Genomic DNA, 25,867 nt, shown 5'->3' with positions numbered 1-25,867 from the left:
CACCTCCCGCAGCACGGGCATGGACTGCCCTGACTCCTGCTGGACAGCCCAGCCCACCCTCACAGATACTGTGAGTACCTTGCCCCTTACTGCCCACTCCATCCACCACTGAAGGGGTGGCGACATGGGGCGGCGGGACTTCCATCTCCGCCAGTGCCCTACAGCCATTGACTTTAACAGGGCGGCAACTGGGGACACACAGCCATGCATGCACGGGAGGGTTTTAATGAAAAACAGCAAACCGACACAACAGGACTGGACCAGGACTGGAAGCTGTCTATTTACCACCACAAACTGATGCTAGCACTAAGACCACACTCAACGAGCTATAAACAAACAAGAAAATGCTCATCCAGAAGCGGTGCTCCTAGTGTCCTGGGATTTTAATGCAGGAAAACTGAAATCCATTTCACCTAGAGGAAAAATAACTCTAGTTCACATTTACTCCACTCTCGCCCTCTGACCATAAATCTATCCTCCTGGTTACTGATTAGAAGCAAAAACTCAAACAGGAAGTACAAGTGACGTGTTCAAGGTGGAAGTTGTCCGATGAAGCAGATGCTAAGCTACAGGACTGTTTCGCTAGCCAGAGTTTACCACATCAGTCACCGGCTTCATTAATAAGTGCATTGACGACGTCGTCCCCACAGTCAACATCCGCACTGAGCTAAAGGCTAGAGCTGCCGCTTTCAAGGAGTGGGACACTAATCCGCTTACAAGAAATCCCGCTATGCCCTCCGATGAATCATCAAAGAGTCAATACAGAACAAAGATCGAAATCTACTACACAGGCTCTGACTCTCGTTGGATTTGGCAGGGTTTGCAAACTATCAGGGATACAAAGGGAAACCTAGCCACAGGGCCAGACAGATTACCAGGACGCATACTCAGAGCATGCGCTGACTAGCTGGCAAAGACTTGACTGACATTTTCAACTTCTCCCTGACCCAGTCTGTAATACCTACATGTTTTAAGCAGACCACCATAGTCCCTGTGCCAAGGACGCCAAGGTAATCTGTCTAAATGACTACCGCCCATAGCACTCACATCTGTATCCATGAAATGCTTTGAAAGGCTGGTCATGGCTCACATCAACACCATCATCCCAGAAACCCTGGACCCACTACAATTTGCATATGGCACAAACTGATCCACAGATGACGCAATCTCTATTGCACTCCACACGGACCTTTCCCACCTGGACAAAAGGAACACCTACATGAGAATGCTGTTCATAGACTACAGCTCAGCTTTCAACACCATAGTTCCCTCCAAGCCTATCACTAAGCTAAGGACCCTGGGACTGAACGCCTCCCTCTGCAACTGGATCCTGGCTTCTTGATGTGCTGCCCCCAGGTGGTGAGGGTAGTCAAAACACATCCGCCACGCTGACCGTCAACACGGAGGCCCCTCAAGGGTGCGTTCCTATTCCCCTCCTGTACTCCCTGTTCACCCACGACTGCGTGGCCGTGCACATCTCCAACACCATCATCAAGTTTGCTGATGACACGACAGTGGTAGTAGGCCTGATCAACGATGATGATGCAGCCTATAGGGAGGAGGTCAGACACCTGGCAGTGTGGTGCCAGGACAACAACCTCTCCCTCAACGTTGGCAAGACAAATGAGCTGATCGTGGACTACAGGAAACGGATGCACACACACTGGACACACACTGGACCCACACACTCAAACATACTTACACTGACACTCCAAATCATACACACACACAGTCACTCACACAACACGTATACACAGGCACACATTCGCCACACACACACTTCCATACATTACATATGCTGCTGCTAGTGTCTATTGTCTATCGTACCTCTGCACATCGGCTCGTATATAGCCAAGCTACTGTATCATTGCTCATTGTGTATTTATTTAGTCCTCGTGTTACTATTTTTTATTGTAATCTGCATGGTTGTAAGTATTTCACTGTTATTCTACACCTGTTATTTATGCATGTGACAATAACTATTTTATTTGACATTGTTTCACATTTAACAAAAGACTCAAACAGAAACAGGCATTAGGCTATACAGTAAGCTTGGGTGGTATCCAGATTTTCATATCCCTATACCGTCCTTCTCTCATCCCGGGATTTACAATATTACCGGCATAGCACACAAGGGGTGCTAAAAATGCAAGAAAAGCCCATTGTGCCCCTTATTATCAGAATGCTAACTAAATTAGCAAAAACGAATAGCGAAATCACATAGACGCTGTTAGCTAAATGCTGAGGAGCGAAAACCGAAAATAACTCAATAACGCAAAGACAGTTAAATCCAAAGCTCTTTGACTTCTGGCAGAAAGCCATTTATAAGATATCTGAGGGCAAACATTTTGTAGTGAATTGCTTACAAGTGAATCTTCATCACCTCATGTGCTCTGCACAACAGAGACTCACTGATAGATATTGAACGCTATGGACTCGCCAGCTCCTGCTTTCTCCCGTTGTGCTATTTACAAACAAACGTGACTGGCTCAACTGTTCTGGGGAACTACGGTAAGTTTCATAATGTAAAATAATGTGACATATGAATTGAATAACGCAATCCACTTTTTTTCCTAATGTATTGCACAGGTTGACTGCAGGTATTAACTTAAAAAGTAGCTGCAAATATTCCGATGTATTGAAAAACTTAAAATAAATAGTTTTGAAGGAATTGATGGCATTGAAAAACCATCCTGTTGCTACAGAAATACCCCTGTATACGGTATTTATACATTTTCGCTGGCAAATAGGCCTACAAGGAAACTCAAGGAAACTCAACGTATCTCGACTAAGTTGATTGCGCGTGGAGGTCTGTGCGCTGCGTAGTACTGTACCTTCCACAAAAACGTTTGCTAGACAACAAGACATGTAAGCTGGTTTTACAGAGTTAGAAATGTACTATTTACATTTTGGGGCGGCTGTAGAAAATCCTACTCCCTCAGCCTGTCTTAGAGACAGAAACTTTGTGACCTCAGGTTGAATCAAGTAGATTACCATCCCCCAGATCCTGACTCTTGTCTTTCAGTACAGGGCAGTTCATACCTCTGTTGCTAAGCAGGTTGCTATGGGGCTTGATGTAACTCTTGCCTGACTAAAGTCAGAGAAAGAGACTTGAGTGTTCTTCCATACACTTCTGGTGAGAATTATTAGTTTTTTCTCGATGGTTTACATTGTTGTTCCAATAGTAGTCCCCCCCCCTCACTGTTTCTCTCTTGCTCTCTGTTTGTCTGTCTGTCTCTGCCCCCCCCCCCCTCTCTCTCGCCAGGTTCTGTCGAGTCTGCACCCAGACTGCGAGTACATCTTTCAGCTGGAGAGGGAGGAGCGGCGTTGTCTTCGATACATTGCAGAGCAGAACCACAGTACAGTTGAAAACAGTACAGTACTTTTCAACTTCGATGCATTGCAGAACCACAGTATGCTAGGTATCCGAGAAATTATCCTCCTAGAATCACCCATTACGTTTTCTCACTCCAGTTTACGGCTGGCTCATAGATTAGATCTCGAGTATAGATTGTCATAATATGATATATGTTCACATCTAAACGTGAGAGTCCACCATTGAATAAATGGTTTGCAGAGAATCATTTGTGGAAAGGACAGATTCAAAGGGGAAAACTATCATAGTGGAAAAGTAATCATGTATTATGATATATCAAAAGAGAGGACGTAAGACACAGTTGAAGTCAGAAGTTTACATACACTTAGGTTGGAGTCATTAAAACTCATTTTTCAACCACTCCACAAATTTCTTGTTAACAAACTATAGATTTGGCAAGTCAGTTAGGACATCTACTTTGTGCATGACACAGGTAATTTTTCCAACAATTGTTTACATACAGATTATTTCACTTATAATTCACTGTATCACAATTCCAGTGGGTCAGAGGTTTACATACACTAAGTTGACTGTGTCTTTAAGCAGCTTGGAAAATTCCAGGCTTTAGAAGCTTCTGATAGGCTAATTTACATAATTTGAGTCAATTGGAGGTGTACCTGTGGATGTATTTCAAGGCCTACCTTCAAACTCAGTGCCTCTTTGCTTGACATCATGGGGAAATCTAAAGAAATCAGCCACAACCTCAGAGAAACAATTGTAGACCTTCACAAGTCTGGTTCATCCTTGGGAGCAATTTCCAAATGCCTGAAGGTACCACGTTCATCTGTACAAACAATAGTACGCAAGTATAAACACCATGGGACCACGCAGCTGTCATATAGCTCAGGAAGGAGAGGCGTTCTGTCTCCTAGAGATGAACGTACTTTGGTGCGAAAAGTGCAAATCAATCCCAGAACAACAGCAAAGGACCTTGTGAAGATGCTGGAGGAAACTGGTACAAAAGTATCTATTGCCACAGTAAAACGCACCCTATATCGACATAACCTGAAAGGCCGCTCAGCAGGAAAGAAGCCACTGCTCCAAAACCGCCATAAAAAAGCCAGACAAACGGTTTGCAACTGCACATGGAGAAATGTCCTCTGGTCTGATAAAACAAAAATAGAACTGTTTGGCCATAATAACCATCGTTATGTTTGGAGGTAAAAGGGGGAGGCTTGCAAGCCGAAGAACACCATCTCAAATGTGAAACACGGGGGTGGCAGCATCATGTTATGGGGGTGCTTTGCTGCAGGAGGGACTGGTGCTCTTCACAAAATAGATGGCATCATGAGGGAGGAAAATTATGTGGATATATTGAAGCAACATCTCAAGACATCAGTCAGGAAGTTAAAGCTTGGTTGCAAATGGGTCTTCCAAATGGACAGTGACCCCAAGCATACTTCCTAAGTTGTGGCAAAATGGCTTAAGGACAACAAAGTCAAGGTATTGGAGTGGCCATCACAAAGCCCTGACCTCAATCCTATAGAAAATTTGTTGGCCAGAACTGAAAAAGCGTGTGCGAGCAAGGAGGCCTACAAATCTGACTCAGTTACACCAGCTCCGTCAGGAGGAATGGGCCAAAATTCACCCAACTTGTTGTGTGAAGCTTGTGGAAGGCTACCTGAAATGTTTGACCCAAGTTAAACAATTTAAAGGCAATGCTACCAAATACTAATTGAGTGTATGTAAACTTCTGACCCACTGGGAATGGGATGAAAGAAATAAAAGCTGAAATAAATCATTCTCTCTACTATTATTCTGACCTTTCACTTTCTTAAAATAAAGTGGTGATCCTAACTGAACTAAGACAGGGAATTTTTACTAGGATTAAAGGTCAGGAATTGTGAAAAAACTGAGTTTAAATGTATTTGGCTAAGGTGTATGTAAACTTCCGACTTCAACTGTATGTATGTCATTTATAGCAAGATTCAATTCTTGGTATTGTGTTTAGGTTTCGATTAATTAAGTACACTGAAAAAGTAATGTTGTTTTTACGGTAATTTACTGGCAGCCAGTACAAAGGTACAGTGTGTTACCGTAAATTCCGAAGAAACTTTGTTTTTACAGTACATTGCTGTCGCAGGATGTTGGTGGCAGCTTAATTGGGGAGGATGGGCTCGTGGGAATGGCTGGAACGGAATAAGTGGAATTGTATCAAATATATTGAACACATGGTTTCCATGTGTGTTGATGCCATCCTCCACTCAGCAGCCACCACTGATCACTGTACATTTACAGTAATGTACTGCTAAACCAAAGTTGCTTTGGAATTTATGGTAACATACTGTACCTTTTCGTACAGGTAACTGAGTAGACCATACATCACCTTTATCTCTCTGTCGTTCTCACTCTGTCTCTCTCTCTCTTATCTGTGTCTCTTTCGTGCTCTATCCTTCCCTCTCTGGCTCTGTCTCTCTCCCTCTCTTACTCTCACTCTCTCTCCGGAAGGTTGTCTACCGTTCTGGGACTCTGTGGTGTGTTGGCCATATGCTGCGGTTGGGGAGACATTCCACATGGCCTGTCCTGCTGTCTTCTCTCTTTTTGGGAATAACACAGGTGCAGTTGACATTTGTCACAGTGAAGGGCAGGGGGGAACGTGTGTGGGTGGAGATACCATGATGTACTATATAAAGTATACATATAATATACAATGACATACAGGTACTATGTTATGCTTTTCTCTTTTACAGTAATTCTCTCTCTGTCCGTTTTCCACTGGCTTTCAATCCCTGTCAGTCGCAGTGACTGACAGCCCATAGTCCAGCCCCTCATAGGGCTTCTGTTTCTCATCACAGGTGACTCCTAACCTTTGACCTCTACCTCAGCAGGGTCAGTCAGCCGAAACTGCACTAGCAACGGATGGTCTCGACCCTTCCCTCCGTACCACATAGCCTGTAGTGTGGATGACAACATTCACATTCCAGAGGTGAGAGAAAGAGAGAGTTTAGAGAGAAGGGTCATGTGATAAGGTCAGGGGGTCATCATGAGTATCTGCAGTGTACTGTTTTTATTAACAATAGCTTTACAGCTGTGTTACGCACGCCTCTAGAAAGAGGGAACGCAACACCCTGCTACAACTTAACTCTCCGTGTTGTGAAAGAGGTATGGAAGTGTAGGCGTGAGCAAGGATGACACAAAGGCAGAGAATACCGTTAACAGGGAATTTATTCCTTCACGCGGTAAGGTTGGGGAAAAGGGGCTGGACGGAACCAAAGCAAAGAAACTAAATATCAAAACCCCCTCTCCTACCTTTCCTGCCTACCCACTACTTACCTAACTAGCACCACCTGGTGCACTAACCAAAATACAGGGGATGGTCCGCCCAGGTCTTTCCTAGTGTGCATAGACAGCAAACTACTACGGGTATATGTATGCCCGCGGGCCTCTTGCCTAAACACTCCCTAGGTGCCTTCCCCTTCCCCCCTGGGAACAAATGAAACAGAATTACACAAATGTAAGTCAATCAAAACACTGCATCCTATTGACACACACAACCAATCAGCTCCCTCAGCAACAACGGACACAGTACATACCAAAATTCTTGGAAACAACCAACATTCTATAACCCTCAGCCATTAGCCTTGTCTCTCAGCAATCATCTCTGTCTCTCCTCTCCCTGAGCAACAGCACACTGGCTTATATTGGGGTTGTTAATTGAGACAGCTGCGTCCTGACGAGGGGGCGGGGTCAGCTCTCCAATCAGCAATGGGGCCGACCAATCAGCTGCTTGGAGAACTTCAGGAAGCCATTACCTGAAACACACTAACAAATATACAAACTACAACACAGAAACTGGGGAACGTAACAGCTGTTGTCTGTCAATGCAATCGACTGAACTGCAGCTATATCAATGTGTTTTGACAGTATTTGGTTTGAAACAATGCCAAATGCATTTTGATCTGAAATAATTCATAGGGGCATGCAAGAACATTTTACCCATAGTCATGGACTACAATCTCCCTAGCTTGATTCCTACTGTTTACTAAGGGAAGTGAGCCCTGACTAGGGTTGCAAAGCTACCGGTAATTTACCAAAGTTACTGGGATCTTCAGTAATTTTGGCAATTAACAGAAAATCTATAGCAATCTATCGTAACTTTGGTAATTTATACTTGAATAACATTGGTATTCATATATAGTATTCATGGTTTTTGTAGATAGACCATATGGTTCAAGAGAAAATAGCCCAATTAATGAAAAAAAGCATCTAATCAACAATGGAATTATTTGGAATAATTTGTTATTTTATTTTTTTATTTTATTTTATTTTCTTTTAACCTCATCCAACTATTGACTTTGTTTACAACAGCCACCAGTTTGACGCCAAAACAGTCACAACAAATACATATTGACATAGTAAAATAAGTAAAAGTGTGTAAATAAAAATCTAAAGGATATTTCATTCTGAAACTCTCATATTAAACACCAATGGTATTCACTAAGTTGATGGTTTATATTTAGGATAATGTTTTACAGTTTTGTTATTAATATTATTTTTGAAATCTTATTTAATTGTTTTATATATTTTACATGTGATTATGGACAGACAGAGGGCCAGAGATAATTACACCACAGCTGTAATAATCTGAAGTACCCAACAGGGCTACTAGATATCTTGTGATAGATTACATAAAATCCTTGAAAGTTACCAAAATTCTGGTAGTTTACTGGTAAACTTAAAAAGTTTCCAGTAATATACACTCCATTTGCAACCTTAGCCCTGACTGCATCTGGTCCTTGGAGGAAATGGATAGACATTTGAGTGTTTCATGAATGATATTAGTGGACAGGATTCAAAGTTTGGACACCAGAAAAGCAATCAACAATCATCTTTGCAGACAGTTGAATTGAAACATCCTACATTTTACCATATGAAATTGCTTCATGCTGTTGGAAGCCTGTTGAAGGGCAGACTTACATTCGCCTGTACTGTACTATGTTGGAATCAAGTGCAATTATGGCACACATAAAGATGAATGAAGGGGTTGTTGGCGGAAGGCTGAGTTTCCATTGTTAAATTAAGATATTAGCCTACTCACTACTGATTGAGTAGTCAATTTCAGTGAAATATACCCATGTCATTTCAACGACGGACCAATAACGATTTGGAGAGTCTATTCATATGTAATTGTCTCTCGTTTGTATATATTTATTGGAATTTGATTTCAACGGAATAAAATGACCATGTAATTTCAATTTTAGAACGATATAGTTATTTGGAACAATAACGATTTGGAGAGTCTATCCATATCTAAATGTCCCTCATTTGTGTAGAATTCTATAGCTTAGTAATAAATACATTTATATCCTTTTAAAGAGTGAGGATGGATATTTAGTTGTATTTTGTTTGTCTAGTGGATCATTCCTGTAAACGAGATTAGAGGTTTTTGGCTTGGATTTTTGTATCTTCACATAATCAGTACCACAGTTGAAAACTCAACAATGTCCATGAAGACACGATTTGATTGGCAACCATGAATAGCCTAGTTTTCGTTGGGTAGACGTGAGATGATTATGTTATGATGAATCACTTGTATGAGTCATGAATAATGATATGATTATGAGACAGTTAGCAGGGTTTACATGTCTCAGAGAAGGACTACTGATCTAGGATCAGGTCCGCCTGTCCATACAATCATATTCATTATGATCTAAAAGGCAGAACTGATACTAGATCAGCACTCATACTATGAGAGGCTGAAACTATTGGAATGAGGCCATAGTAGTTTATAAACCAAAGAGCAATGGCATATTTGATCAAATGTTTTTGGAGGTGTTGGCAGAATGTTTTGATCTTGTGCAATAACTTATGCTGTATTTGGCAAAGGACTGTGACAGTTTCTGAAAGAAAAAACTATGGACAATTTTTATGGACAATTAAATGAGTGATGCGCGTGGTAAGTTGTTATATGGATACTTCAGGAATATGAACCCATCACAGCCAGAAAAGGTGAGAAATGTATTCTGCAATGGTTATGAAAACAAAATAAAAAGGAAATAGATTTCCAAGTCTAATTATTTTAATTCCAAAAATAAAACACACATTTTTGCATTTCTCACTAACGGTAAATCTTGTTTTCCCGGTTTTTTTTTAAATATATTTTTTTCTCAATAAGTCTATCATCATATCCCCCATTTGCACAAAATATTTACTTGTCTGCTTGCCATATAATACTTTGACCACAAGAAAATGTACGTACACAAGCTCTACAGTTTGCGTGGAGGTAAGGACAAGTTCAGTTTTTTATAAATGCCAAATTTTGCAGGAAACGGGGCCCATCTTTACAGTCTAAGTTGTAATGCTGGTATAGGATCAGTTTGGCCTTTTAGGTCATAATGAATAACATTTATATGGATAGGGCACACGGTCAGACCTGATCTTAGATCAGCACTCCTACTCTGAAACTGTGATGTCTGCTTCTCTCTATGTGAATTCCATGCAGGAGTCATACTTTGCCACAGTGAAGCTGATCTACTCCATTGGCTACGGCACCTCCCTGTTCTTCCTGTCCATCGCCGTGGTGATTCTGCTGCTCTTCAGGTAGGTGGAGGTCAAAGGTTGTAACCTGGTGTACCAGGTGATTAATTTGTTGATTAATTCATTGATTGATTGGGATGAAGAAATAGAATGGCTAGAACAGTTCCAGATTCCACATGATTTTCCATGGTCCACTCACAGAAATTACAGTTGAAGTCGGAAGTTTACATACAGCTTAGCCAAATGCATTTAAACTCAGTTTTTCACAATTCTTGACCTTTAATCCTAGTAAAAAATCCCTGTTTTAGGTCAGTTAGGACCACCACTTTATTTTAAGAATGTGAAATGTCAGAATAATAGTAGAGAGAGTGATTTATTTCAGCTTTTATTTCTTTCATCACATTCCCAGTGGGTCAGAAGTTTACATACACTCAATTAGTATTTGGTAGCATTGCCTTTAAATTGTTTAACTTGGGTCAAACGTTTCAGGTAGCCTTCCACAAGCTTCCCACAATAAGTTGGGTGAATTTTGCCCCATTCCTCCCGACAGAGCTGGTGTAACTGAGTCAGGTTTGTAGGCCTCCTTGCTCGCACACGCTTTTTCAGTTCTGCCCACATATTTTCTATAGGATTGAGGTCAGGGCTTTGTGATGGACACTCCAATACCTTGGCTTTGTTGTCCTTAAGCCATTTTGCCACAATTTTGGAAGTATGCTTGGGGTCATTGTCCATTTGGAAGACCCATTTGCGACCAAGCTTTAACTTCCTGACTGATGTCTTGAGATGTTGCTTCAATATATCCACATAATTTTCCTCCCTCATGATGCCATCTATTTTGTGAAGAGCACCAGTCCCTCCTGCAGCAAAGCACCCCCACAACATGATGCTGCCACCCCCGTGCTTGGGATGGTGTTCTTCGGCTTGCACGCCTCCCCCTTTTTCCTCCAAACATAACGATAGTCATTATGGCCAAACAGTTCTATTTTTGTTTCATCAGACCAGAGGACATTTCTCCAAAAAGTACGATCTTTGTCCCCATGTACAGTTGCAAACCGTAGTCTGGCTTTTTTTATGGTGGTTTTGGAGCAGTGGCTTCTTCCTTGCTGCGGTCTTTCAGGTTATGTTAATATAGGACTTGTTTTACTGTGGATATAGATACTTTTGTACCTGTTTACTTCAGCATTTTCACAAGGTCCTTTGCTGTTGTTCTGGGATTGATTTGCACCAAAGTACGTTCATCTCTAGGAGACAGAACGTGTCTCCTTCCTGAGCGGTATGACGGCTGCGTGGTCCCATGGTGTTTATACTTGCGTACTATTGTTTGTACAGATGAATGTGGTACCTTCAGGCATTTGGAAATTGCTCCCAAGGATGAACCAGACTTGTGGAGGTCTACAATTGTTTTTCTGAGGTCTTGGCTGATTTATTTAGATTTTCCCATGATGTCAAGCAGAGGCACTGAGTTTGAAGGTAGGCCTTGAAATACATCCACAGGTACACCTCCAATTGACTCAAATTATGTCAATTAGCCTATCAGAAGCTTCTATAGCCATGACATCATTTTCTGGAATTTTCCAAGCTGTTTAAAGGCACAGTCAACTTAGTGTATGTAAACTTCTGACCCACTGGAATTGTGACACAGTGAATTATAAGTGAAATAATCTGTCTGTAAACAATTGTTGGAAAAATTACTTGTCATGCACAAAGTAGATGTCCTAACCAACTTGCCAAAACTATAGGTTGTTAACAAGAAATTTGTGGAGTGGTTGAAAAACGAGTTTTAATGACTCCAAACGAAGTGTATGTAAACTTCCGACTTCAACTGCATATTAGTCAAATGAAAGATTTCTCAATATAACTCGGACTAACAGAAGTAGAGATGTGATCAGATCCTTATAAAGGGGGATTAAAGACCAATGAGGACGAGAGGTAACCAACACTACTTCTCAGACTAAGAAAACCTATAGTTTGCCGTGCTGTATTCTGTACATTTTACCATTGGGGTGAAGCCTAGGAGCCCTGTCACTAATGAGGGACAATGGCACTCCATTTCTCCCCGCTACACCTATGTTGGATTCAGACATTCCCGTTGAGAGAATGTCTAGCACGCTCTCCTCCCTCCTCTCCCTCCCAGACATTTTTTTTTGCAGTCTAATCTAATCAAACATGTGGCCACTCTGAAAGAGACAAATCCATAGATTGTGATTTGCTGTCTCTCTCGCTCTGGCTCTCTCTCTGCCTCGTACCAAATTAAAGGGAGTCTCTTTAATAAATGAAAGTAAAAGAGACTGGTGTTTTATATCGTATAGTTATGAATAGGGTTGCAAAGTTACCGGAATCTGCAGTCATTTTGGTAATTAACAAAAGAATCGATGGCAATCCATAGTAACTTGTTGGTATTGTATACTTGAATAACTTAATAAAATTTATTCATATATAGTATGTCTTTTTTTATATCTGGGTCCATATTGTTTAAATAAATTAAAGAGGATATTTCATACTGAAACTTCATAACATTTAGTGAACACCAATGGTATTCACTAAATGTATGCTTTGTCATTCTATTTATTTTATTTTAAATATCGCCCCCTACTGAAGAACAAACGAGTCATGCCTGACAAAGCCAATGAACACTGTGCCTCACCGGAAGCCCTGTTTTACACCGGTGATTAACCCGAGACACGGATTAATTCCTTCAATTCAGTACCTCTCTTCACCGAGCCCAGAACTGGCGGCACAGGCCGAACAGGTGTCGTACCTTGTTTCGGTCCTTCAGAGAACAGTAGTTAGTCATAACTTCGTTCCCTTTCAGCTATGTACAACACCGCAATGGGTACATGAAATCACGTCGCAAATCGACCCCAGCAGACACCAACAAAAATGGCCCATGGTAGACCACCAGGAGTTGCAACTGGACAGGAAAATCTGCAGTACCCGGGTATTGTTCAATCTGCACACCATCTCCTGCCCCAGCCATAAACACACTATGGGCAGCGGGCTACACTGGGGGTAGTGACATCCAAGCGATAAAAACATAAAAATGTGTGGTGTTGCCCAACTCGCCACAACACACATATCTCTGCCCAAGTGGGTGGGCGCCTACTAGTGGTGAGTGGGTCAGCTATTTGTTCCGCCCGTAATTGCTAATAAACAATCCACTAAAATGAAAATCTGAGGCAATTTATGCTTGATCTGGCAATGTGGTCCGGAGGCTCAGTATGGAAGGTGTAACGCAATTTCGAAGCCTCGGGAGGCTTGTGGCAGGCCAAATCGAACTCTGTACCGCATCGCCTTAAGCCACCCACATGTTCGGCTCTGTATAGCTCCGCATTGACATGATTGGTTGACGGTAGTTGGGGGCAGGAGGTTCTGAAACCTACTTACCTGACTTCTTCCTTCACAACAGTTCTGCTCTGTTCAGAGAAGCGCAAGAAGTATTACCCTGCATGGTCAATCCGACGTCTGCAGTGACTGTACAGCATTTAATGTGATGCGGCCTCTGCAGACGTCGGATTGACCATGCAGGGTAATAAATTATTTTTTGATAGGAGGTGCAGGATATATTTTGGGGGATTTAGATATGTTTCTGCTTATAAATTCAGACATTTTGGTAGGCTATTTGTTAGTCAACTCGTCTATAATTAGATACATGCAGCTTCTCTACTGTCATATGTTGTCCTGGAAGACTAAATTAGCCCTTGCTCACCAGAATGCCATAAATTGATGCTTTAATCTTGTTGACATTGGTAAAGTTTTCTCTGTCATCTCTGCTTCTTTCATGGAGCAAAGACATTTAGGGACCGGGAAGAAAATGCTATAACTCCCCCCAACACTTGTGAAATATTTTTCTGTGAAAACGACCCAACATGTTTCTGATAAGATTTCAGTTTGGCTTTGATGCATATTTTATGGGGTTGAAATACTAACAGCTTTTATGATGCTGAGATAGACACATCTGCAGATGTGTCTAACTGAGCATTAGCGTTCTCTCAAGCAGGTCCGGAGTAATGCAGGGGCTTACCGGGGCAATGCAGATGCTTACCGGGGCTGAAGCCCATTGTATGTATTATATATGTCATGTGGTGGAAAAAGTCCCCATTTTCATACTTTAGTAAAAGTAAAGATACCTTAGTAGAAAATGACTTGAGTAAACATAAGTCACACAGTAAAATTCTACTTGAGTAAAAGTCTAAAAGTATTTGGTTTTAAATATGCTTAAGTATCAAAAGTAAAAGTTTAAATCATTTCAAATTCCTTATATTAACCAGTTAAATGTAACTAAATGTTATCTGCGTAATCCCCAAAAGTAATTATTTATCATGAGGGCCATAAACAATAATTTATCATAATGTTGAATACTGAAATAAATGTTCAAAATCACCTTTCTGGTCAAAATAGTTATTGCTGAGGTGTAGTCACTTTTGAGGACACAAGCTCAAGTACACAGTACAAATATGCTAAAAAAATAAAAAAAATTGGAAAAAAATGTATGTGATCTATTTCCTATTCAACAAAACTGCATGAATAAGGCTTGAAATTACTTGTATGCTCTCTAAATATAGTCTAATCAAATTTTAAAACAACTAACTATAAGATTTCACATTCCTTATAACTGTAAAATACATATTTAGTGATATAGAAAATGTGCATATTTTCTAAAGGTCTCTTGATCAAAATGTCTGCACCCATAGCTGTGAACGTCTCACAGAGCTCTAACTTGGCCCCCTGAACTTGTTAAAGTCGTGAATTCTTTTAGATGAATGGCTATACATCTATTTCAATGTGCTACGGTGATAAACCACTCTCTCCTGCTGTGCTACGATGTAACGATTGCAGGCATGTGCTTTTTCAGTGGCTGTGATGTAGGGTTCAGCCAGGAGTTGATGGACAGTCGAAAGAGCAAATTAAATGGTAGGAGGGACATCCCAGCTTCAAGTGGTTTTAGATTTCACATACTACATTACACAGGCTCAGAAAAAAAGCCCATGCAAAAACCTGATATCTCTAGCTTAAACTAACAGATTTTGACGGGGATTTGTATTATTATGTTACTTAGATTCATGCACGGGTGCGTCAATAGACTTAAAGCCCATGTTTCACTTTAAAACCCCACAAACAATAATGAGTAGTGCATACAGTGGCTTGCGAAAGTATTCACCACCCTTGGCATTTTTCATATTTTGTTGCCTTACAACCTGGAATTAAAATTGATTTTTTGTGAGGGTTTGTATCATTTGATTTGCACAACATGCCTACCACTTTGAAGATGCAAAATATTTTTTATTGTGAAACAAACAAGAAATAAGTAAAAAAAAACAGAAAACTTGAGCGTGCATAACTATTCACCCCCCCCCCCCCCCCCCCAATACTTTCTAGAGCCACCGTTTGCAGCAATTACAGCTGCAAGTCTCTTGGGGTATGTCTCTATAATCTTTTTACATCTAGCCACTGGAATATTTGCCCATTCTTCAAGGAAAAACTGCTCCAGCTCCATCAAGTTGGATGGGTTCCACTGGTGTACAGCAAACTTTAAGTCATACCACAGATTCTCAATTGGATTGAGGTCTGGGTTTTGACTAAGCCATTCCAAGACATTTAAATGTTTCCCCTTAAACCACTCGAGTGTTGCTTTAGCAGTATGCTTAGAGTCATTGTCCTGCTGGAAGGTGAACCTCCGTCTGGGGCCTTTCAGAACAGATGTGTATGTATGTATATATATATATATATATATATATATATATATATATACACAGGTGAACTTTATTTAACAAATTATGTGACTTCTGAAGGTATTTGGTTGCACCAGATCTTATTTAGGGGCTTCATAGCAAAGGGGATGAATACATATGCACGCACTAATTTTCCATGTTTTATTTTTTAAGAATTTTTTTAAACAAGTTATTTTTTTCATTTCACTTCACCAATTTTGACTATTTTGTGTATGTCCATTACATGAAATCCAAATAAAAATCCATTTTCAATTACAGGTTGAAAATGCAACAAAATAGGAAAACCGCCTAGGGGGATGAATAATTTTGCAAGACAGTGTATATGTATGAATCTGTTATGTCACTTTTTTGTTCTTCAATCTGACAGTAAATTGGTGATATAATCAATGTATATACGTCTGGGCTGCATGTGCACCATATAAATATGAAATAGAACGTTGTCCATGCTTGACGTAAATTCAGGTTAATACTTTTGGAATGCTGAGCCACTGGCTACACAAGGTGGTAGTGTGCGAGTGGGTTTCTTTTGACAATGAAGCACCCTACTACAGCCATATACACTGCTCAAAAAAATAAAGGGAACACTAAAATAACACATCCTAGATCTGAATGAATGAAATAATCTTATTAAATACTTTTTTCTTTACATAGTTGAATGTGCTGACAACAAAATCACACAAAAATAATCAATGGAAGTCCAATTTATCAACCCATGGAGGTCTGGATTTGGAGTCACACTCAAAATTAAAGTGGGAAACCACACTACAGGCTGATCCAACTTTGATGTAATGTCCTTAAAACAAGTCAAAATGAGGCTCAGTAGTGTGTGTGGCCTCCACGTGCCTGTATGACCTCCCTACAACGCCTGGGCATGCTCCTGATGAGGTGGCGGATGGTCTCCTGAGGGATCTCCTCCCAGACCTGGACTAAAGCATCCGCCAACTCCTGGACAGTCTGTGGTGCAACGTGGCGTTGGTGGATGGAGCGAGACATGATGTCCCAGATGTGCTCAATTGGATTCAGGTCTGGGGAACGGGCGGGCCAGTCCATAGCATCAATGCCTTCCTCTTGCAGGAACTGCTGACACACTCCAGCCACATGAGGTCTAGCATTGTCTTGCATTAGGAGGAACCGAGGGCCAACCGCACCAGCATATGGTCTCACAAGGGGTCTGAGGATCTCATCTCGGTACCTAATGGCAGTCAGGCTACCTCTGACGAGCACATGGAGGGCTCTGCGGCCCCCCAAAGAAATGCCACCCCACACCATGACTGACCCACCGCCAAACCGGTCATGCTGGAGGATGTTGCAGGCAGCAGAACGGTCTCCACGGCGTCTCCAGACTCTGTCACGTCTGTCTCATGTGCTCAGTGTGAACCTGCTTTCATCTGTGAAGAGCACAGGGCGCCAGTGGCGAATTTGCCAATCTTGGTGTTCTGTGGCAAATGCCAAACGTCCTGCTCGGTGTTGGGCTGTAAGCACAACCCCCACCTGTGGACGTCGGACCCTCATACCACCCTCATGGAGTCTGTTTCTGACCGTTTGAGCAGACACATGCACATTTGTGGCCTGCTGGAGGTCATTTTGCAGGGCTCTGGCAGTGCTCCTCCTGCTCCTCCTTGCACAAAGGCGGAGGTAGCGGTCCTGCTGCTGGGTTGTTGCCCTCCTACGGCCTCCTTCACGTCTCCTGATGTACTGGCCTGTCTCCTGGTAGCGCCTCCATGCTCTGGACACTACGCTGACAGACACAGCAAACCTTCTTGCCACAGCTCGCATTGATGTGCCATCCTGGATGAGCTGCACTACCTGAGCCACTTGTGTGGGTTGTAGACTCCGTCTCATGCTACCACTAGAGTGAAAACACCGCCAGCATTCAAAAGTGACCAAAACATCAGCCAGGAAGCATAGGAACTGAGAAGTGGTCTGCGGTTACCACCTGCAGAACCACTCCTTTATTGGGGGTGTCTTGCTAATTGCCTATAATTTCCACCTGTTGTCTATTCCATTTGCTCAACAGCATGTGAAATGTATTGTCAATCAGTGTTGCTTCCTAAGTGGACAGTTTGATTTCACAGAAGTGTGATTGACTTGGAGTTACATTGTGTTGTTTAAGTGTTCCCTTTATTTTTTGGAGCAGTGTAGTTTGGAACCTAGAAGACTTATAGATGGGAGTAGGCAAGAAGGAGTCGGCCGATGGTGGCTAAAGTAATGTCTAGTTGGTCAGAAAAGTATGGTAAGTTACCCAAGTGAGTGTCTTTGATAACTGCCTAGTTGGTTAGCTAGCTAGCTGCGTTTTACACTTAGTTCATTACCTAGCTAGCTAACTACAGTACCAGTCAAAAGTTTGGACACACCTACTCATTCCAGGAATTTTCTTTATTTGTGCTGTTTTATATATTGTAGAATGATAGTGAAGACATCAAAACTATGAAATAACACATATGGAATCATGAAGTAACCAAAAAAATAACCAAATGAAAATATATTTTATATTTCAAAGTAGCCAACCTTTGCCTTGATAACAACTTTGTTTGAATTCAAGACCAGATTGATCTTAGTTTTTCAGTGTCAGAGTAGCCACTCATTTTGATCATTTGTGTATTGCTAAAAAAGATTCATCGTATGTCTTCTATCATGAGACTGATGTAGAATTGCATGAAATGTGTTTTTAAAAAGAAAAAAAAATCTGATCCTGCTAACTGTGTGGAAATCCTAAAAACACCTCTGCTTAAGTATAGCCTATACCACATCGCAAATTATAAAGAGGCATTTTCTTCAACAGTAAATTTACTATGCATTGAATTGCATCTGGGTGCACAGATTTGTTAACAGAAAATTATGGTGTGCCGGGAAGTGGGGTTAGGTAATTCCTGACTTTTGCTGTCATATGCCAGAGCCAGATTAGCAAAACAGACAAGAAGTTGGTCACTCCTGGTCCGCTCAATGTACATACATAATGCTTGTACCAGACAGACTGAACATGAGAAACCATCTCCATCGACTCTGCTTCCACCAGCCAGTTGTCCAGGTAGTCCAATATCCTGAGCCCCAGACACTGCATAGGCGCCTCCACAATTTGCGTGGCGAAACGGAAAGCCAGAAATTGAGGACCAGAAACCAGAGGCTGCAGCCTCGAATCAGAACCTCAGGAACTTTCTGTGATGGAAATATAGTGCCACATGAAAGTAGGTGTCCTTCAGGTCGATGGGGGTGAACCAATCACCTGGGCGCACTGACTGTAACATCCGAATGTTCGTGAGCATTCTGAATTTGTAGACCCTGAGGTGCTTGTTTAGGGCATGCAGGTCCAAAATGGGATGCAAAGTCCTACCCCTTTTGGGAACCAGGAAATACCGGTTGTACCAGCGGTCTTGGGCATCTGACATAGGAACCACTTGGATTACCTGCTTCTGGAGAAGGGAAGAAATCTCCTCCCTCAAAACGGGCGCTGAGGCCTCAGGAACAGTCGAAGTAATGACGTCGTAAAAACGTGAGGGACGCACAACAAATTGTAGCCTATACCCCAACGTCACGGTTCGCATCATCCAGGGTGACACTGCGCATGCACGCCATTGGTCGACACAGACGGCAAGTCTCCTGTAAAGTGCCATCTGAAGGGGCGGACTGGGAGAATTTGGTTATTTTTCCAAGCCTTTTTTAATTTCCACCACTCTCAACAACCAAGTGTCTGACGGGACTATTTTTATTAAGCTCACATGTGGAGGAGACTACACTCTTGACACCCGTGAACAGCGTGGAACTTGGGGTAGAAACAGTGTGTTTAAATACCGACGTTTGCCTGAAGCCAGGTTCACTCTGGGTTTGGGGACTTCGGCTACCAGTTATGTACCCCGGTTGGCCGTGCCACTTGGGGGTACTGTTGTCAAGCAAACATCTGGAGAGCGTACCATGCCACCTTCATTTTCATCGCGCTAGGTGCATGGGGGCTGCTGCCTCCCCCGCTCCGCAGAGGGACCAGCTTTCACTTCATCCTTGGGAGCAAAACGGTGCCTGTGCCAAGCAGACTGCTGCTGCTCTTGTGGAACAGGACAAGCAGGAACAGTCTTGGGGTTGGACCAGGAAGCCAGCGCAGCCCGCTTACCCGCCTGTACTCTGTCTGCAGACCCTCTAGAAGACAATGCCACCGCAGCAGCAAAGGTCCTCCGGCCCCCTGCTTCTTTTTCTCCTCAAAACGAGACTGCATACAGGGCTGAGCCGAACAATACCGTAGGAGAAATCGTCTCCTCAGGTCAGCCAACTACTCAGTCTGGTAAACCTGCAGCATTATGACCTCGTTCAGGGACCGGGCCTCCACCCCCTAAGCTCATGGACGAAGTCTGGAAAAAGAGGCAAGCGGTGCTTGACTGTAGCTAGCACCGGTGCCAGGTATTTCCCACCAAACCTGACATCTTCTGCCGTGGGGGGGATGGCCACTCCACTGACAATCGTGAAGCTGCTCTGCGACAAAGATCAATGAGCAGCGCGCTACAAACCAGATATTCCCCCTGCTACATCCGTTTAAGTTGGAGTAAAGCCTGATAAATCTTGTGTTCCAATGTTTAGTTTTTTTAAAGAAATGCGTGAATGGTTCTGCTTAGCTCGAGGTGCAGAGCGCATGAATTGAAGGAATGAGGGTTTATCACCTGTTGAAGGCGGGGCTTCCGGTGAGACACAGTGTTCATTGGCCTTGTCAGACGTGATTCTAACGTTCCTCAGTAAAGGGCGCTAGCTCGCGGACTCCCCATAGCTGTGTTGGACCGAGTGATGGGGAACTGACTGGGCTCACACATTGGGGATGGCGATATATGGAGCCCATGACATTTGGATTGTATGAGCTGGACATGTAATAATCAGAGGGGCAGATGCTCTAAGCCTTTGCTAATGCTAAGTGGTATAACTGTATAGCCTCAATAATGCACACCTGCTACTGCCAAGCACAGTCTTGTTTGCTTTCTTGCACCCGCTCGCCGGTAAATCTTTTTTATTTTATTGAACCTTTTATTTAACTGATTTACTTTGTCTACATATCCATAGCGAATTTATGAAACAACTATAAGCAATTCATTAACGTGTTATAACAGGTCCCAACTGCATTATTAAAAGTTAATGACATATCCATAGCATATCTATGGCACGTTCATGTCATGCTATGCAAGAACTCATATTTATCTTACCATCTTAACTAGCCCCATTTCCCCCATGCACCACTGGACCTCAGTGAGAAGAAGGTAAGTGTGGGCTTTTTGTGGGCTTTTACTGGTCTGTGGGGGAAATGGGGCTGGTACAGGCTATATATCAGCGTAATTTGCTAAAATTGGTTTGGCCTTTTGGCATATTCACTAACACTGGTATGACAGAAGCACACTTTTGAGAACAGCAATAATGATGACACTATGCTGTCATTGTAGTAATGCATCTATTAAGACACCTAAATATGAGCTCTTGCGGAGCATGACAAGAATGTGCTATAGATATGCTATAGCTATATTTAAATAACCTTTAATAATGCAGTTGGGACCTATTATAACGCCGTCATGAAGTTCTTATAGATGTGTAATGAATGCATTATGGATTATTACCCTCTCTCTCTCGCTCTCTCTCATTCTCAACTCTTGTTTCTGAATCCGCCCTCTTGTTATGCAACATCTTTCGTGGACCTCATTTGAATAATGTCTTTCAAGTGTCTGTTGACAGGTGGTTTTGTTTTATGTTGATTGCTTGTGCAACTTCAATCTCACTTCCTGTTAGTAGTTGTTTGATCAAGATCGTTTTGTTGTTTTTTTCCCCCTCATGCTCTTGACCGTATTTCATGTGTGTGGTCCTTGGCCTTGACTGTGTTTTGTGTGTGTGGTCCTTGGCCTTGACTGTGTTTTGTGTGTGTGGTCCTTTGTCCTCACCGTGTTTTGTGTGTGTGGTCCTTGGCCTTGACTGTGTTTTGTGTGTTTGGTCCTTGGCCTTGACTGTGTTTTGTGTGTGTGGTCCTTTGTCCTCACCGTGTTTTGTGTGTGTGGTCCTTGGCCTTGACTGTGTTTTGTGTGTGTGGTCCTTGGCCTTGACTGTGTTTTGTGTGTGTGGTCCTTTGTCCTCACCGTGTTTTGTGTGTGTGGTCCTTGGCCTTGACTGTGTTTTGTGTGTTTGGTCCTTGGCCTTGACTGTGTTTTGTGTGTGTGGTCCTTTGTCCTCACCGTGTTTTGTGTGTGTAGTCCTTGGCCTTGACTGTGTTTTGTGTGTTTGGTCCTTGGCCTTGACTGTGTTTTGTGTGTGTGGTCCTTGGTCATGACTGTGTTTTGTGTGTTTGGTCCTTGGTCATGACCATGCTTTGTGTATGTGGTCCGTTGTCCAGCACTCCTGACCGTGTTTTTTTTGGTTGACCTGCGGTCCCCATTCCTGACTGTGTTTTGTGGTTCTTTCCAGGAGGCTTCGCTGTGCCAGGAACTATATTCACATCCAGCTGTTTGTCACCTTCATGCTGAAGGCGATGGCTGTGTTCAACAAGGACGCCAAGCTGTTCGCCAGCGAGGACACGGACCACTGCTCCCTCTCCACCGTAAGTCAACCACTGCTCCCTCTCCACCGTAAGTCAACCACTACACCCTCTCCACCGTAAGTCAACCACTGCTCCCTCTCCACCGTAAGTCAACCACTGCTCCCTCTCCACCGTAAGTCAACCACTGCTCCCTCTCCACCGTAAGTCAACCACTGCACCCTCTCCACCGTAAGTCAACCACTGCTCCCTCTCCACCGTAAGTCAACCACTGCACCCTCTCCACCGTAAGTCAACCACTGCACCCTCTCCACCGTAAGTCAACCACTGCACCCTCTCCACCGTAAGTCAACCACTGCACCCTCTCCACCGTAAGTCAACCACTGCACCCTCTCCACCGTAAGTCAACCACTGCACCCTCTCCACCGTAAGTCAACCACTGCACCCTCTCCACCGTAAGTCAACCACTGCTCCCTCTCCACCGTAAGTCAACCACTGCTCCCTCTCCACCGTAAGTCAACCACTGCTCCCTCTCCACCGTAAGTCAACCACTGCTCCCTCTCCACCGTAAGTCAACCACTGCTCCCTCTCCACCGTAAGTCAACCACTGCTCCCTCTCCACCGTAAGTCAACCACTGCACCCTCTCCACCGTAAGTCAACCACTGCTCCCTCTCCACCGTAAGTCAACCACTGCTCCCTCTCCACCGTAAGTCAACCACTGCTCCCTCTCCACCGTAAGTCAACCACTGCTCCCTCTCCACCGTAAGTCAACCACTGCTCCCTCTCCACCGTAAGTCAACCACTGCACCCTCTCCACCGTAAGTCAACCACTGCACCCTCTCCACCGTAAGTCAACCCCTGCACCCTCTCCACCGTAAGTCAACCACTGCACCCTCTCCACCGTAAGTCAACCACTGCACCCTCTCCACCGTAAGTCAACCACTGCTCCCTCTCCACCGTAAGTCAACCCCTGCACCCTCTCCACCGTAAGTCAACCACTGCTCCCTCTCCACCGTAAGTCAACCACTGCTCCCTCTCCACCGTAAGTCAACCACTGCACCCTCTCCACCGTAAGTCAACCACTGCTCCCACTCCACCGTAAGTCAACCACTGCTCCCTCTCCACCGTAAGTCAACCACTGCTCCCTCTCCACCGTAAGTCAACCACTGCTCCCTCTCCACCGTAAGTCAACCACTGCTCCCTCTCCACCGTAAGTCAACCACTGCTCCCTCTCCACCGTAAGTCAACCACTGCTCCCTCTCCACCGTAAGTCAACCACTGCTCCCTCTCCACCGTAAGTCAACCACTGCTCCCTCTCCACCGTAAGTCAACCACTGCTCCCTCTCCACCGTAAGTCAACCACTGCACCCTCTCCACTGTAAGTCAAGAGGGAAATGGAAGAGGTCCAGTTTGCTAGCTTTTCAACACGCTATGCTCTCTTTCTGACACTCTTATTTGCCCCTGTTTGTCTGTCTTCGCACTACTCCTACCTCTCTCTTTCTCGCTCTTCCCCTCTTCCTTCCCGCCCTTCACTTTCTCTGTGTCTCTCTCTCTCTCTCTCTTTCTTATTGTCCCTCCCAGGCAGCTTGTAAAGCCTCAGTGGTGTTTTGTCACTACTGTGTCATGGCTAACTTCTTCTGGCTCCTGGTGGAGGCCCTCTACCTCAACTCCCTGCTCCTCTCCTCCTTCCACCACAGCCGCCGCTGCCTCTGGGGCTTTGGCCTGTTGGGCTGGGGTGAGCACCTCATACATCATCCTTGCCTGGTCTGGTCTGGTCTGGTCTTGTCTGGTCTTGTCTGGTCTTGTCTTGTCTTTAGTAAGTCCTTTGGTGAGAAGTACAGAGCCATTTATTTTTGCTCCTCTGGTTCGTAGTGTGTCACTATTCAAATCCTGTTTGATATTGATTCCACTCCACATTTTAAAATGAATTCAAAAAAACACCTGAAACCCCACCTCTTTAAGGAATCCCTGGGATAGGATAAAGTAATCCTTCTAACCCCTCCCCCCCAAAAAAGATATAGATGTACTATTGTAAAGTGGTTGTTCCACTGGATATCATAAGGTGAATGCACCAATTTGTAAGTCGCTCTGGATAAGAGCGTCTGCTAAATGACGTAAATGAACACAAGGTCAAACAACTGTGTGCAAAACATTGCCTGTTCGTTCTTTTTAAATGGCACAAATAACTCTCTGTAGATAGAGAGGAGTAAACTTGAATAATGCAACAAATTAAGTTAAACTTAGTAGCCCACTGCAATTCCCACTTGTGTTTAGTTTTTTTAATAATTATTTTATCCCTTATGTGACTTTTAGGATTTCATGCTGTCTAGTTTTGAATGCTTGTTATAGTTATTAGTACTAATTGTCTGAGATGAATTGGGAAGTGCAAACATCATCCTTTTTTAGTTTCTCGATTTAGCTGAGGGGTGTCATATGAATCAAGTGCATATGAATCAAGAAATTGTGACTTACAAATGATTTGTTTTGCCTCCATGTCCCCCAATCTGATCATGATGCACATTTTATTGAGATATTAACAGCAGGTGTTCTTCCACTCAGTTAAGCATTTCATTAAACACATTACTTTTGGTATTTCAATTCTTGCTCCTTAGACATTCAGGTGTGTAGAAGAGGCACAGGAAGTAGGCTATCAAGGAGTTCCGGTAAAACCTGTGCAGCTACTGAAATGAGTACTTAGTTCTAAATTCTTCATAATTACTCAGTAAGTGCGACACCTCAGCATATAATTGCTGCATCCTGCCTACTACGCCAAAATGTGCATCTTATTATATAATTGCTGTTTAAGTCTTTCATGTTCAGCCGAGCAGCATAAGGCTTTAAACTGACCAGTATAACAAATGTTCCTCTTCCCATCTACACTCACTTATCCTTTTGAAGTTTATTTCTTGACTTTTTGTCATTTTCAGGTGTACCCATCGTCTTCATAGTCATATGGATTGGGTCCAGGGTGTATTTTGAGGATACTGAGTGAGTATTACTCATTTTAATCTCCCAGTACTCTATATTTGATAACACTTATCGGGTATTGTCTTTAATTGAGGCCATTTCCTTTCCTATAGAAAATGGTTTGTGATTTGAAACTCACTATTCTCAAAAGGGTTGTACAGTTTTTACATGCAAGTATAGTATGCACTGAGAAAGGCTCTTGTTGCTCTTACTCCCACCAGAGACTGAAATAGCTGAAGGGCATTTATTTACTGTACTGTACTGTCTGTATCTCTGTTATTGAATTTGGTCTGACCGATCGTTACCCTCTCTTCCTACAGATGCTGGGACATCAACGAGGACTCTCCCTATTGGTGGATCATCAAAGGGCCAATCGTGGTTTCTATTGGGGTGACTAGGCTCTATGGGGGTATCAGTCATACACAATGTGTGATTGTCTTAAAGGGACATACCGATTATCTGTTACTTATGTCACAGCGCACTTGTGGTTGTTACTGTACGCGTCTACTTTAAAAGAACGTTTTTTTAAAAAGGGACAGGTTTTAAGCTTTGATGCCCTATTCTGATACGTCTCCATTGATCTCCGTTGATTCTGGGAGGGGTACCATTAGGGCTCTTAATTGTTTGGTTGTGTTTAATTCATTCAGGTGTTTTAGTCTCGTATAAAGAGGAAGTCTGTTGTTGGGCTTGAACAACCAATAGTCAACACAGCAGGTTGTCCTATCCCATTGAGTCCTGTGTCCTATGCTGTACAGATTGTCTCTTCACGATTGCCATAATGTCAATGCAACCCAGAAATGGAGGGACTTTGTTTGTTTAGATTTACTTCTTTG

General features: G+C 43.1%; 1 protein-coding gene across 1 annotated transcript in view; it reads left to right on the top strand.

The window, feature by feature from the left end:
* The window catches only part of LOC106613554 (growth hormone-releasing hormone receptor), a 61,670-nt gene that overhangs the window by 14,772 nt on the left and 21,031 nt on the right, over positions 1-25,867 (top strand). The window contains exons 2-9 of the mRNA XM_014215935.3: positions 3,266-3,422; positions 5,825-5,932; positions 6,205-6,302; positions 9,819-9,916; positions 21,997-22,129; positions 23,649-23,802; positions 24,995-25,055; positions 25,355-25,424. Coding sequence (XP_014071410.1) covers positions 3,266-3,422; positions 5,825-5,932; positions 6,205-6,302; positions 9,819-9,916; positions 21,997-22,129; positions 23,649-23,802; positions 24,995-25,055; positions 25,355-25,424 — 879 coding nt within the window. The remainder of the gene's footprint in view (positions 1-3,265; positions 3,423-5,824; positions 5,933-6,204; positions 6,303-9,818; positions 9,917-21,996; positions 22,130-23,648; positions 23,803-24,994; positions 25,056-25,354; positions 25,425-25,867) is intronic.

The sequence above is a fragment of the Salmo salar genome, chromosome 10, assembly GCF_965601325.2.
Source record: "Salmo salar chromosome 10, fSalSal1, whole genome shotgun sequence".
NCBI lineage: Eukaryota > Metazoa > Chordata > Actinopteri > Salmoniformes > Salmonidae > Salmo > Salmo salar.
This window is presented reverse-complemented; position numbering and strand designations above follow the sequence as displayed.